Raw genomic sequence first — 15,048 nt, 5'->3', positions numbered from 1 at the left:
GGGACCATATATTTTGGAGCTGAAATATTCAAATTCATCGCGCATCAACCTAATGTGAATATATTTTCGAACACCAAGATATGAATAAAATCAGTCCAGCCGTTTAGATGCTAGCGAGGATTACATCCATACATACATATATACAGACGGCACACCAAACCCCACTTTTCGTAATTAGGAGGGGGTGGGGCATGAAAACATATAAATCCGTCAAACTCACGAAATCGTTTTTTTTTTTCCACGACCACAATACTTTCTCGTGTATGTCACGTGTATGAGAAAGTTAAATAATAAACACGGAATTTAATAATTACTATCATACAGTTGAGATAGTAATTAAAATTGCAGGCTATGTCTTATACAGTAGGCTGTCATTCCCTTTTTAGCATTCATATCACTGAACTTCTGCCTTATTTGGTCGCTTAAACAGTGAAATTTATGCTTGTGACAGTGCGAGGCACCGTGGACTCGGACGAAATGTTAAGCAATTCTTCTATCAATTCATGCCGATCATTAAAGCTTACGTTCCACTCCACGACTGCACTCTCGAAATTTCACTGTGCCTATTCAGTTTCAAGAAAAAAAAACACTGCTGAGACCAACAATTATTAAAAGTGTGAAGTGTCCGAGAAGCATGCAAGAAACTATTTAAGATTGTGGAGTTCAGGATATTTGGTTCAAAGAATGGGAATTGTGATTTCAGGGCGCTTATTGCTCTACTACAGAGTCTATAACACGCTGTTCGCAATCCGCCCCTTACACTTTAGGTGCTACATTAACTGACAACATAGAAATTGACGGCATATTTCAATTCGTACTCACCTGACATTTCTAGATCAACAGATCGCACTTCAACTGAAGTTGTAACGCTCTAAGAGAGAATTCTCGTTGTTTTCTTCCCTTTCTCACACGCCTTTCATGTCCATCGGCACCTGTCAAGTTTCATAATTAACACTATAAACAGGAACCATATATAACAACTAGAGGTTTCCTCTGGCTCTCAACTATTTGTAAAACAAAACTGAAGGACACGCGACCAGCAGATATACACATGGACGTAACACATACAGCACACACTCAGAGCCCTCAGAGCAACAGCCGATCGATGTTTGGTCCGGCTACGGTCTGCGCTCCCCTCAACGCAATCGTGGGCCACTGGCTGCGCTCTGCCCATCTGGCTGCGTGCACGGTCTTCTGTGCAATGCTTATTATTGTGTAAAACTGTGTGCACTAGAGAAGACTTGGAGAAACAAGGTAATGACAGCCATGACGTGCATTATATAGTAAGACAATGCCCACTGAAGCCTCAGTTGGATATGTGGAATGGTAAAGAATGTAGTAGATTTCGCCATTTTACAAATTCACAAAACGATCATAATTTTCACGAACATATTCGTGGCCTGAGGCTCTTTTTCTCAACGCAATGTATTGATTTTCATTAACTTCTGTGGTAATGCAATGCTTCGAAAAAGGCAATTTCCTCCATCAGCCGTTTCTTTCACCGTGAAACGCCCAGACATTTCTATTTTAAAGACTAAGTTCTTGTGAAGCGCAGATATCAATTATCAGGATTCTTCTATGAAGGTTTCTTATCGACAGTTTACCTACAGCCATACACAGAATGCGATCAGCATGGCTGTGACTCATAATAATTGTTGGTTGCCTTTATTTAATTTATGAATTTCAACCGATATAGTGACCCCTTCCGTTGTTCATAATGTTGCTTGCTGTCTACGAATGGTAGAGGAATGAGAAATTCCCTTAACTGATTTCTAACATTAATAGCACGGCTTTCAACAGTGCAAACACTAAAGCATTCTTTCAATTCCCGTTCCCAGGCGCTCAAGTCGCATCCTTGTACAAACTGTAATCATCTATCTATCTATGGCTCTACAGTCTTTTTTTTTTTTTGCACCTTATCCGCTTTTTCAGTTTCTTAATCCTATACACAGTCGAGGACTCCTTGCACAGGGGATCAGCCCTTCGCAACGCCGCTACCTATATACAGGACGACACGAACACAGAATGAACGTACACAAGACATCCATTCCTTGAGCGTGATTCTAACCCACGATCCCACCATTCGAGCGAGCCGAGTCAGTTCATGTCTTAAGGGGCCCCTACACGTACGAGTCCGACTCGGCTCGGGTTCCAATGAGCCAAACTCGTCCGTGTATGGGTCGCAAATTTGGGAGTCGGCTCATGCGTTTGTGGTGAAATTAATTCGAACCCATCTCCCGAGTGAAGCTCGCCGAGCCGGACACGTACGTGTATGGGCCCCTTTAGAACGCGCGGCCACTGTGATCGGCACTACTGCCATCATACTAAACGTAAAATAGGATGTAAATTCATACAGTGCGAACGCTCAATAGCATGATTTATAAATAACTTAATTAAGGCTACGAGGAACCATTCCCTCACAAAAAGATGTTAAATTCGCATGTAATTATTCAGTGTTAGCTGATGCTCACCTTAACGAGGAGTCAAAGCCATAGCCCTATACTGAGTATGTAAGCAGTCAATATTAAGGCTTCATTGTTCACTGTGATTACACACGCCAAAGGAAAATTAAACATGTACCCGACGTAACATATGCCGTTCCAGCAAATAATGGTTCTTCTCTTTCTTTAATGTTCTTTCTCCGTCTTCGTAGTCGTAGATTCTCATTTCGAACATTTAAACTGTTTTATTTCTTTTTCAATGATTCATTAACATTTCTTCCATGTTCCTTGTAGTTCTTTCTCACGGTTCAGTCATTTTTACACGTACTTAAGCTTGAACACAGATATAAAGTCGTACAACGCTTTAATTTCTTTATAACTTTAACAAGTTGTGTTAAGTTCGTAGAACTTTGCATGTGTGTTTAATATTAAGTTTAAACCAGCTTACATTTCATGTTTCACTTTTACACACTGTATTATTTTCAAAGAATTAAGTTCGTAAAAGGGTGCGTATGTGTTTAAATTACGACAGAATTAGTCAGTAATAATGTTCTTTGTAAGCCTTCTGATATATACTCATACGTTTGAAGAAACTATGTACACTTAGTCACATAACTGATAGTTACTTAAAAGTTTCTGAACTAGAAATATCTTCCTCAGGCTCTTTGGCCAGCAATAACTTCAAAATTGGCACACTTAAAATGTATTCTTAAGAGATTACAATGATGTCTGTGTGTGTGTCCCCTCATTTCAACCATTGAACCAGATGACAGACTTCACGAAATTTGGTATAGATGTTATGCCATTAGAGGCTAGTCCAACACCGCTTTGTAATTTCTTACGGTCGGGAGTAAAAACATGGTACCATTTCAGCACTGTTTATAAGAAATTTCAAACTAAGCTCATCTATAAACAGTAATCGGGTTTCAAGAACATAAAAACAATCCAACTGATGCTGCAGTTTTTACAAGAGTGCAATATCAGTTTCAATCAGTTATAAAGAAAGTGCAAAAACTGTTGCACAAACTTTCCCCTAACTGTGGTTACGGTATAATTATTAAGACTAGGCAGTGATTTTTTTCCGATGGTAGAATGAGTCAGATATAATGCCATTTTAATGAAGACAGCTATTTTATATTTTCACTTCCATATAAAGTGCTGTGAACTTCTGAGTTTGAAGATCCCTGTTCATAAAGAACTTTTGAATGGTGGGGAATAAAACATTAAACATAAAATTCATTGAACAATTCTAATGCTAGAAAAGTACTGGACAGAGAGAAACATGGACAGATGGGCTCAGGGGTACATAAAATATACTCAGCATTGCACAATAATTTTTGTATATTATGTATATCCGATAATAAAAATATTCAGTTCCAGACATCTGTTACATCTTGTATAATATTTTGGCAAAAATTACATTATACGTGTCTTGGTACATAACTTCAACATTAAAGGTTATATACAAATTCAATGTTGTTATACCAGAATCAATAGGTGCAACAATCCTTATAAAGCTCTTTTCATAACACAGTTACACAGAACATTTCATAACTTAAAATTACACAAGCACAAAAATCAACTAGTGCATTACAAGCTTTCATTAATATAATAATTTCACAATACTTTTCAACTCTTAAGCTGTGAAACTTTCCTGTAGCCTTCTGCTGGATACTTCATTCCTAATGCAAATCAGTTTTCCTGGCACTGAAGTCTGCATCAGATTATAGATTGTCTTTCCGCCATATTTAGCTAGTGAGCCACCTAAACATGAGTTGGTAAAAATAAAATTAGGTAACCAATCACCTTAAATATCTTGCAAAAGAAATGGGATAATTCTCACATCCAGTTACCCTTGTTTTATAAAAGAAAGATAGGCTTACATTGTGTACATGTGTCAGCTTCTTCAATGTCATTTATGAAACAAGTAACAGATTTGCAGAAATGTAAGAACACTGTAGCCACCTCACTTTTTCATTTTTGATGTTCATACCTTCACTCATACAAACAATGCAGCTGGTGTGAACTTTTCATGACTGGAGTGACACAATCACCATTTCCATACAGGATACTGAAACTCTGTGTAATACTGCAGCTTTGGGAAAAAAATGCAACTTGTGTTGAATTGATTCTTTTCTCTTTAAAAAAACAACATTCCAGAAGCATGAAATGTATATTTTGCTTATGGTATGATGGAAATAACAAACCACTGGTGTAGGTATTACAGGCTGGCTGGCTGACTGACTGGGTTTCAGTGGTTAGCTTGGAAATGAGTTTTCTTTCTACTGACACTTTGATATCAGCTTTAGGTTCCAGATTCAGCCTTCTATGCAACATGTCCTAAGCCAATTTCCTTGGGAATAAAGTGCCTGGAACACAAACCTGGCCATTTATTTACATCTCGTGTCAAAACAAACAATTAATGGAGCTGCACCTTCACTCCCACTGCTCACTTTTATGGCATTGGGACTGGAAAGAGGGATTTGCCTTTTCTACAGCAGAAGTCCAATGTAACAACTAGACTTTCACAAAAAATTCACTGTATTTCCTTAAAAACCATGGGTTTAATTACTGTATGCGTGAAAATGTTTTGGTTTTAACTTGGACACTTTTCATAATCTCTGCAGTAAGGAATGATTTTCTAAACCTTGGGATTCGTGCAAAAACTTCTGATAGCATGACTGGGCCATTCATTTGAGAGTCAACTGTGTAATGGCAACACAGTAGTCTCTTGTCTTGACTCATTAGGAGTATGGATAGAGATGGACAATATATGCTTTCATCCTTGACCATTCTGAAACATGCGTCAGAGAGTGGCTATCGGTGCATAACAGGAAATAAAGAAAACATTCAAAATATGTTTGCCTTTTCTCCACTGGAGCGCATGGCCTAGTACAGCTGTGCCATTCACTGCCCTGTGGGACCCGCCCATGATCTTCCATGCCCCTCTGAATTCAGAAACAATACGTCTTTCTTCTGGGCACGATCACTTGGTCAATCAACACACAGACAGGTAAGAGATCTGTTTGCTGTCTGTGTGGAGCATATCTTCAAAAAGTGGTGTACACTACACTACTAAGTATAGAATCTTCCTTTCTGTACACTGAGAATAACTCCCCTGCTATAGCTCGTCATGCAGAGTACGTTATTGTCCAATTTTAACCAAAAACCGGAATAATGTGACAATTTTTATTAGAAATATAAAATATCAACTACATGGAAGCGAGTTCAGCGATTCTAGAGTTGTTAAATGCAAACACACAGAGACATGGCAAAAATAATATGGGAATTTTTGCATCTTGAAAGAGCACCACCATATTTCCTAGATCACACACTTCCTTCCCAATTTGTCTGGCCATTTTGAAATGTCAGCATCTTCTTGCTCCAATATATTTTTAGGTATTTTCAACTGAACCCAATCTAGTAAGTTGAACGGATACTTTGCCATTCGGGAAGCAGAGATGAAGCTAATCTCATCATCCAATGATTCACTCATCATCATCAGTAATCTGTCAGACGACCGGTCCACAGTCTCTTCCTAAACAATTCCTCCACTTAATGTGATCTAGTGCTTTCTCCTTCAAATGACATTATCCTCTTCTGTTCCCAAGGTCATCCAGCATCTTCTTACGTCTTCTTCCTCGTCTTCTTGTCACTTCTATCTGCCCCTCTATCTTTCCTTCAATAACTTCTTTTATAAGGCAGTTTCTGCGTAAAACATGACCAATCCAATTAGCCTTCACTATAAAGGGTAAAACTTCTCATTCAATTTTTCTTTCAAGCAAAGAAATTCTGAGTCCAATACACCTGAACTTTCCTTATTGTTCATAGCATCTTCTAATAATACTGCTGTAAAAGGGAAACAATACTGTTTAATCATTACTTCTATCAAGGGATTCACAGACTCTGAGTGTCTGACGTATGAAGGTAAATGTGAATCCTCGAGCAAATGGTCAGTGACACTTTGCATCAAGCGTCAACAGATCCTATAAAGGTTTATTCACAAGACCCGTGTTTCTGTGCTCATTTTGAATGTAACTAGCTAAATATTTAACAGATCAAAGATATTTCAAACATCATGGAGAAAAATTAAACCAATACTTTTGTCACATGTCTTGCCGCCTTTGAGATACTGAACAAAGCAGATTTTTGTGGTAATGGCAGTTGGTTTACATAACAGGTACCAGTATATCAAAACATTTCTCCAAACTTTTCCAGCCAGTGGCGGTCCATGACATATCATGTGAATCAGGTGAAATAGGAAGCAGGCGAGTAACTTAGCACTCTCGATAAAGGGTGCCTATTACCTCACCTAAAGAACACACTTATGACACCAACTGACTACTATATTTCTTTAAATGTGTAAATGTACAGAGCATTTGCACTACTTTTATGGCGTGCTTTACATCTAGTGGAAAGTCCTCATGTATGTGAACCATTTTTTGTAATTTCAGTACTGGGCCTAAACACAGACCTACTGCACCAACACTGCGTGACACCGGAGAGAATGTAGCATTGATTGAATATTTGACAAGGGAAAACTCTGCTCCATTATGCCATGGGCATAAATAGGGATTTGGCACATTCACCATTTGTTCATTCATTTCCACCATCTACACATACTTGTACAATTTCAACACATCAAGCCATTCTCACAGGAATGGTACTGTATCTTTATGCCTGTAAATTTGGTGACAACAGTGAGATGATATGATTATGTCAGTGGTTTTAGTACTAATAAGAGATGCAGCATATTCTTGTCTCCATAAAAGTTCTCCAATGATGAAAGGAGAAGCAGAAATATTTGTCTCAGTTCACTGTTATTAGACTCACAATACATTTTGCCACTTGTGTACTGGCATAAAATCTATTAATGTTTCAAAAACAGTTTATGTAATACAAAATAGATATTATTAATTTCCTTCTAATGTCTATATTTCTTCACTGATTACATGAAACAGCTTAAAATATCAGTTTGGTTTTTGGTGTGATTTATGCAGTTATCTTGACTCGGTCTGAACAGTACAGAGATACAAAAGTGTTGCCTATTAACTTTTTACATAATACCGTGTGAAATTGACACACATGCCACACACAAAAGTGGCAACTGTTTAATGTAAGAAACGTTTTAAAATTATCATTATATAGTTTAAATTTCGGTTTAATTTGGTTTGCATGTGTAGTAAAGCATCATGAGATATCAATATTTACGTAAGGTTAAGTTGCCCACATGCTTAATTATGCTACACGCCCTTAAGATGGAGGAGTGGAGGTATAAGCTCTATTCATCTTTAATTTTGGCACAAGATGGAGGCAAGTTGTCAATGTCATCACCCAGCTGCTTTAGAGCAATCTTCATGCTGTGGGGAAGTGAGAAACATCTTGCCCATGCCAGTGATCAAACCCTGATTCCTGGGCCATTCAGCTTGCAGCCAGCCACTATACTGACCTGAGCTATTCTGGCTCCTTGTCAGTTTTTGGTACTGAATATAAACCTTGTTTAACATCTATATAATAAATCTTGGTTCAACAACATTTATTATGAAACAATTAATGTGCATGATTTTATGAATTTAACCATCAAAGTTTTAATCTCAGGTGACTTAAGTTGCAAATCATAGTGCAATGAAATATTGTCTACATATACATATAAGCACAAAGAAGGGAAGAAACAGCCCAAACTATCTTTCTTATTCAAATGGAAATAAAACTAGCAACAAAGACACACATGAAATCACTAATTAGCAAATAAAGCTTAAATTTAACATTTAGCAAAGAATAATACATTGTGAAACCCAGCACAATTGTAACCAACTGTGAGAACTCTGAATTTAAATTTTACAACATAAAATATAATTACTTTAGCCTGCTGAAACATTTTCTAATTTGATGAGTAGAACATTTTACAAAATTTATTACCATATATGGTAAAATGGGGTTTGATAACATAAAGCTGGTGTGTGCATTTGCCCCATAAATTTTCATTAACTTTGGTATAAACATGCAACAGAAAAGTCTTTGTACTTATCAATTTCCTACCATAAATAATGCCAACATGACACACAAAATCCATGACTTGTTCCATTTTCAGTTGGGTAAATGAAATCACAAATAGACACTGATTATAGACATAGAAATTTTGAATGAAACACCTTTTGTAATGTATACATCTAGCTGCAGTAGTCATCCATCATAAAAACTGTGGTCTTTGGTTTCTATGCGATGGTTCTTCAGAATAAAAGAGTTTATTTTAAACTTGTGTCATTTCAATAAATGAAAAAAAAAAGTCCATCTTGTGTTTTTCATCTCCATTGACTGAATGAAAGAGAATTCAACAACAGGGCATTAAAACTACATGGATGGTTACAGTGCATAACTTCAGGTTTAGGAACACTTTCTTATAGAAGGGCTAACATAACATCCATTGAGAATTCAGTCAAAAGTCTCATCATTTGTTATATTTGCTTTTGTAACATTAACTTCCCTTGCATTTATCCATTTTCCAGTCCTACATGTTACTGAATGATGCATCAGGACTGACATTCAACTCCATCTCCCATGTCTAACATGTACAAATAGTCAATTGTAAACTGTCTCCTTTATATAGTGCATTACACTTCAATTTTTATATCGAATTTGTGACAGTACTCACAGAATGGACATGATACACTGAAACCAAAGATCATTCTCTTGTTCATGATCCACTACATAACTTACATTCATGCAACATGTTAATGCTTGACAATTCATTGTTATGATATCCTGAAACTGTGCAATAACAATGATAATTTGATGCTTATACAATATGTTTAGAATCCTTCTGAATGCACATGACAGGTTTTCTATTTATGTAGGATTTTAATGTATGGAGTAATAATTTAAAGACTATGACTTTGTGCTCTACATTCTTAATTTTGTTCTGTATCTATCTTCCACTCTCTCGGATGGTCAAAAATTTTATTCTGTTAAAACAAATCTCTACTCATAAAGGAAATGACTTTCAGTAAGAGATGTCCATGATTCTTAGTCACTAGAAAAACTGGTTGCCCAAATGGGACAAATATTTGTATGAAATACTGTTTTGACACTATATAGTTTCAATATTGACAGCTTCATTACATAACCACCTTATAAAATACTACTATACATACATACCATTCAGTGATATGTGGATACAAAGAACATTAATACAAACCACATGAGAAAACAGACATTCATCAACTTTAGGGCAAAAGTGGCTAAAGGAATAAAACCAGATACTTGATAGGGGGCCTGAGTCTTACTGATAGTCTCAAGATAAGACAGCACCCTCCTCATTTCGATGGCTTGTCCAATGTGCTTGCATATTTTTCTGCTTGCAGATACAAATATTTGCCTCTACAGTCTCCCCCAATTGTTCACTACCCATATTATCCTGTAGATCCCATCTGCTGATTATCATTCTCATCAAGGTTACAGATACTGCAGCCAGAATATTAAGCTAGCCATTAACATTAATCTCATGCTGAGACATGTGTGAAGCTTTGCATTCTTGTCCTTCACATGTCTTCTTGGTGTGATGGTTTGGCATATGAGACTCCTTCACTTTCATGTAAAGCAATATAAATAATATTTGAATGTTCAGATTTCAAATTTGATAGAGTCAATACTGCCCAATACATACCAACTTGAAATCTCACAAGCAGATTTTGGTACAAACTATCAACATTACATTTAACAAAAACTGTTCACCTAGCGACTTCTTTCATGAACACATATCGACTGCTACACACTTAACACTTCAATCTAAACTTAAAACTCATACCTTCAACCGAACAAAGTGTCTGCAAAATTCCGACTGTTTGCACATCCTGAACTCTAAACTATAATGGACCAGGTTTCATTATATATCATAAAAAAATAAATCAAATTAGCTTTAGTTATGTAATCTTTCAGTTGTTTCTAATTAGATATGCTAAACACTGTTTTCATCTGCAGTTTGGACAAGTTATTTAGTAATAGCACAATTAGGTATTATATCTGGAGGGTTTCCCTTGAACAATGTGGCAAAACTTTTAAAGTGACACAACAAATAAAGTTTTTAAAAGAAAGTCACTTTCTGTTTGTTCTATTTCTTGCATTGCTTTAACAAGAATTGAAAAAGAATATGCGAAATGTAAAAGTACTCAGTTTTTACAGTTCTGATAATCACAGCAGAAACATTCCATACTTTCTGACAAACAGCCACAGGGTTACATTTTAGCTGCAAGATACAATTCTTTGAAATCTTTAAGATGATTAAAAAAATAATTCTCGTGCTATGGAAATGGTCTAAGAAAATAGTTCATGTATGATATCATGTGACTGGCAAATTTTATTGTTTTTAATATGCAATTGTTCTTCTATATTTACAAAATTCAAATTTATATTAAAAGGAATGAAACCTTGAAAAATAAATGAGAAAGGGAAGAGCATCTTAACAAAGGACTTGGAGGTACACCCACTGTGCTCCATTCATTATTGTTCTTTATGCAATATGCTTCTCTGTTACCTTATTATAGAAGTCAGTGTATGAAGTATTCATATATTTCTACCTTCAGTGTTTATTTAACAATGCTATTAGTAGCTTAGACTATATATCATCAACTGGTATTTGTGAATGATGACTTGCTAAGGAAGTGGAAGAAAGTGGTCATGGCCTAATCTGAGGTACTATCCAAGCCTTTGCCTAGGAGACTAAAGGAAACCATGAAAAATAATCAAACTAGGCAACTGAGAATCAAATTAGGCACCTCCCAAACACAAGTCAGAAGCATTACTTTTTGAGCCAACTTGCTTAGTTTCTTAAATATAAATGTTGGTGAGAAGTTCCAAGATTTAGTTTTTATTCTATCACAATTCTAGGATATATACAGTATTATAAGTGTGAGATTTATTATTGTCATTATGCAATTTTCGGTTTCCGGTCTAGAAAACAGAAATTAACAGCTGTGGGGATTTGTTGCGCTGACCACGCGACACACTATATCTGCTAAGTTGGCACTATACCGAGAAGAGGCGGTTGCTCGGTCGGTATAGTTTGCTTGCAGACTAAAGCCACGGAGTTTTTGTGCAATTTTGGATTACCAACTGTGAACCATTAACACGCTGCATGAATATAAGTTATGTAGGAAGTCACAAACAAGTGAGCAGTCCCTTGTTTCAATGAATCATGTCTATTCTGTGAGTACTAATAATATATCAATTGGATATATAAGTGAAGTATACTATACAAAGGAGATGATTTGATTGACTATTTGTGGATGTCATACATGGCATACGGCATTAAACATTGGCCTTAACACATCTTTCACAGTATGCAGGAATGGAAACAAATATGGGGGAAAACTTGTATAACAAATTATGAGACTTTTCACTGAATTCTCACTACTAGAAGCAAAACTAAATACATTTGATCTGATTTTTAATAAATTCAACAAAAGGCACAGTAAATTGCGCTTTATAAATTTAGCTTTCTCTATGCCAGTGAACTGACTGAGCCAATGGGGCAGGTTCTGCTACATCTGCCATTATCCAACCTGTAATTCTTATAGGCTGGTTTCCTGTTACATTCAATTAATACACATGTTAGAGATGATACACCCATACAAAGTATGTATCATTTGTTGAGTTTGTAATATGAAAAGATTAGGCCACCTGTCACACATACCTCATTTCTAAAAGTACTGAATGGATTTTGATGAAATTTTGTATTGGAGTCTACACTAACAGTTATCAGGTAAACCAAATATTTGTTCATGTTGTTGTGATATAACAATCACCTTAGATTAAACTCAAATTTAGATGTATAAATTCTTTCAAAAATCACTCTTGTGAAAAAAAAAATACTGCATATCTTTAAGACCTGTGACTTTCACTTGATGCATTTTTTTTTTCAGTATACTGAATATTTAATGTAATACAAGGAGAACAATTTCTGACTTTGCAATATGTTACATGAAGTGCAATTATCTTTGCAACAGACCTGTGTCTGCAGTAAATTACCATGAACACAAATCAGTTATGAATAACTGCTCTGCAGCTTGCCCAACATTAAGAACAGACTATTATTCACATAGCAGTCCACCCATGTAAATTACTAACTACTAATTCAGTGCACAATCAATATACAATCATGTTCTGAAGCAGTCCCTCTAAACTTATCAACCTGGGACAATACTTTTAATCTCACATGAAGAAACTGAAGTATATAATTACATAAAATTTATTGCAAAGGATATTATCCCTTCCATACAAATTAAAGCTATCGAAATGCCTGTAATTTCTACATTCTCACTCATGAGCCAACTCATATTCTTTAGGATTTTTTCTTTTAATATAGTTACATGTTAACATCAATCTGTCTTTGTTTGCTTCTGAACACCTAGTGTATAAGACTAACTTCACAAAAGAAACATTTGCACCTTTTTAGCAACACATATTCTATATCACCACAACACCACAGTAAAGCACAACTGTTAACAATCTTTAAAAGTGTGCTAATTTGTGAGAGAATGGTCAAAAAGAAAAGCTGTTACATTTAGTCTGCTCTTGTATGGTGTGATATTATCAATAAAGGATCAGTCATTCTCTTCACAAAGTCATATATTATCAGTAAAATTGCTGGCAGACTATTTTAGAAACCATCCCTGAATAGTGACACAGTGTCACTATTTTGTACAGACTGTTGAATTTTGAAGAATGGGGAAAGCAACAGAAAAGACTTTGCTTGTTACAACTTAATTACAATACAGTTGTTTTCAACTTTTCCTTGACAGCAGTGACACTTTTGGAATGCGTTATGGCCTCAGCTAAAAGTCAAACTATTTGAATAAGAATATTTTCTTCTGAGATGAGAGGCCATTTAATCTGGCGGAAGTTTACTGATGCTTCAGGGAATGTGCTCCCACCATCCTTTACCCTGGAGATAGGAAGCACATTTCTCTCAAATATTTGCACAATTCTTCCAGACTAAACAATGTTACATTCCAGAAGATAATACTTTTCATTGTCAATGCCATAAGGACCTAAAATTTCACACATTTAAAAAAGTTTCTGAAATTTATATATTAACAAAATAGCAAATGCACATATTTTCTGAGGATATAAAAATAATCCAAACATACTGAAACATCATATACAGTACCTTCTCTTCTCAAATTAAGATCAATGGGGAGCGTGTTCCTTGATTAACTTCTTATGTGCAAACAGTCTATTTACTAAGAATCAGTTAAGTAATGCAAAACATGAAAAAATATACACATTACATTTATTCACAGAAAAATAAAATATTGTGTAATTTCTGTTAGTTTATTAATTTTTGGAATTGTGTAGTGTCCACAGAAGCTTTTGTTTCACACTCAGTAATATATGTCTGTGTCTAGATTTTATATGAGACAAACTTGCAGACCGAACTTCAGACTTGCGTGGACCTTAAAAGATGGCAAGCATTTTCAAAACTATGTCTAAAATCTTTTTGTTCTGCAAATCAACAAACTTAAAACTGAGTTACTGGTAGTGCATAAAGCTCCAATTTGAAGATTGCATCATGTGCTTTTCATGTGCAATATCTGACTCATCTTCAACTTGAAATTGGATGTTTTCATTAAAGGAAATATTTAATTTGACATATGGAAAATATAATGATAACTCTTCTCTCAATTTCTGAGGATACATCTATTATTCAGAGGTCATGCACTTTCATTTTTCAATGCAGGTTATAAGAATAAAAACATATGGAGCTCTGAAATCTATAAATTCAATTTAACTTGTAACAACTTAAAGTTTTCAAACAAACTGATGATACTTAAATGGTAATCTTCCTGATAACGTTCAATTTATTTAACAATTTAAACATATTTGCTAAATAAGCCATCTGATCAAGCTTCTCATCTTTGCTGAATAAAACCTCAATTCCACACTTTCATTTTGGTGAAAAAGAAATGTTCACAGGCCAACACAAGAGACACCTTCTCATTCTTACAATGACATCTGATACTGACAGACTGGAGCATGTGAAAGCAGCCTTAGGAAGTAGGGCAACAATTACTGAAAGGGGGAGAGGGAACACATTGTTATTAAAAAAATCAAGTGTATTATGAATTGCTTTCATTACTATTGTATAGAAGAAATGTAATACATTACAGCCCAGAGTTGCAAAACAAAAATGACTCTGTCTGGGTGGCACCATTCAAAGTAAAAGCACATTATACAACATATTCTGCTCTTTATGCTGATGTACCATGTAAGAGCATGGGAACTGTACCATAATGGAGTAACAGGAGGTTTAAATAAGCAAACAAATGGTGAAATACCATTGATAACATCTCATGACAAAATTAAAGCCTGTTTTGATACACATATGGACAACATTTATATTACTACTTTTAAAATTTACCCAATATAACAAACAACAAATTAGAATCATAGTCACAGTTATGACATAATACATATAAATTTATAAATTTGTGGGTTAGCTTATGACTTAGAGTAGCATAATACACACATGCTGCCATGTACTTTACTCATCCTGAATTTGCTGTTACAACACATTTGTAAAACAATTGATTGATATCTTCATAAAGTGCAT

The 15,048-nt window shown here is 35.4% G+C and overlaps 2 protein-coding genes across 2 annotated transcripts in view; one reads left to right on the top strand and one right to left on the bottom strand.

Moving 5' to 3' along the window:
• The window catches only part of LOC111873448 (septin-2), a gene marked incomplete in the record, with an annotated part of 37,353 nt that extends 36,244 nt beyond the window's left edge, over positions 1 to 1,109 (bottom strand). The window contains 1 exon segment of the mRNA XM_033755098.1: positions 823 to 1,109. Within this exon segment, the coding sequence (XP_033610989.1) occupies positions 823 to 829 (7 nt within the window).
• LOC111873443 (tRNA (uracil-5-)-methyltransferase homolog A) overlaps positions 1 to 15,048 on the top strand; it is a 172,754-nt gene that overhangs the window by 110,502 nt on the left and 47,204 nt on the right. The window lies entirely within an intron of this gene.

Source organism: Cryptotermes secundus, unplaced genomic scaffold (assembly GCF_002891405.2).
Source record: "Cryptotermes secundus unplaced genomic scaffold, Csec_1.0 scaffold333, whole genome shotgun sequence".
Taxonomy (NCBI): domain Eukaryota; kingdom Metazoa; phylum Arthropoda; class Insecta; order Blattodea; family Kalotermitidae; genus Cryptotermes; species Cryptotermes secundus.
Note: the sequence above shows the minus strand (reverse complement) of the source record. Positions and strands in the feature narration are given on the sequence as shown.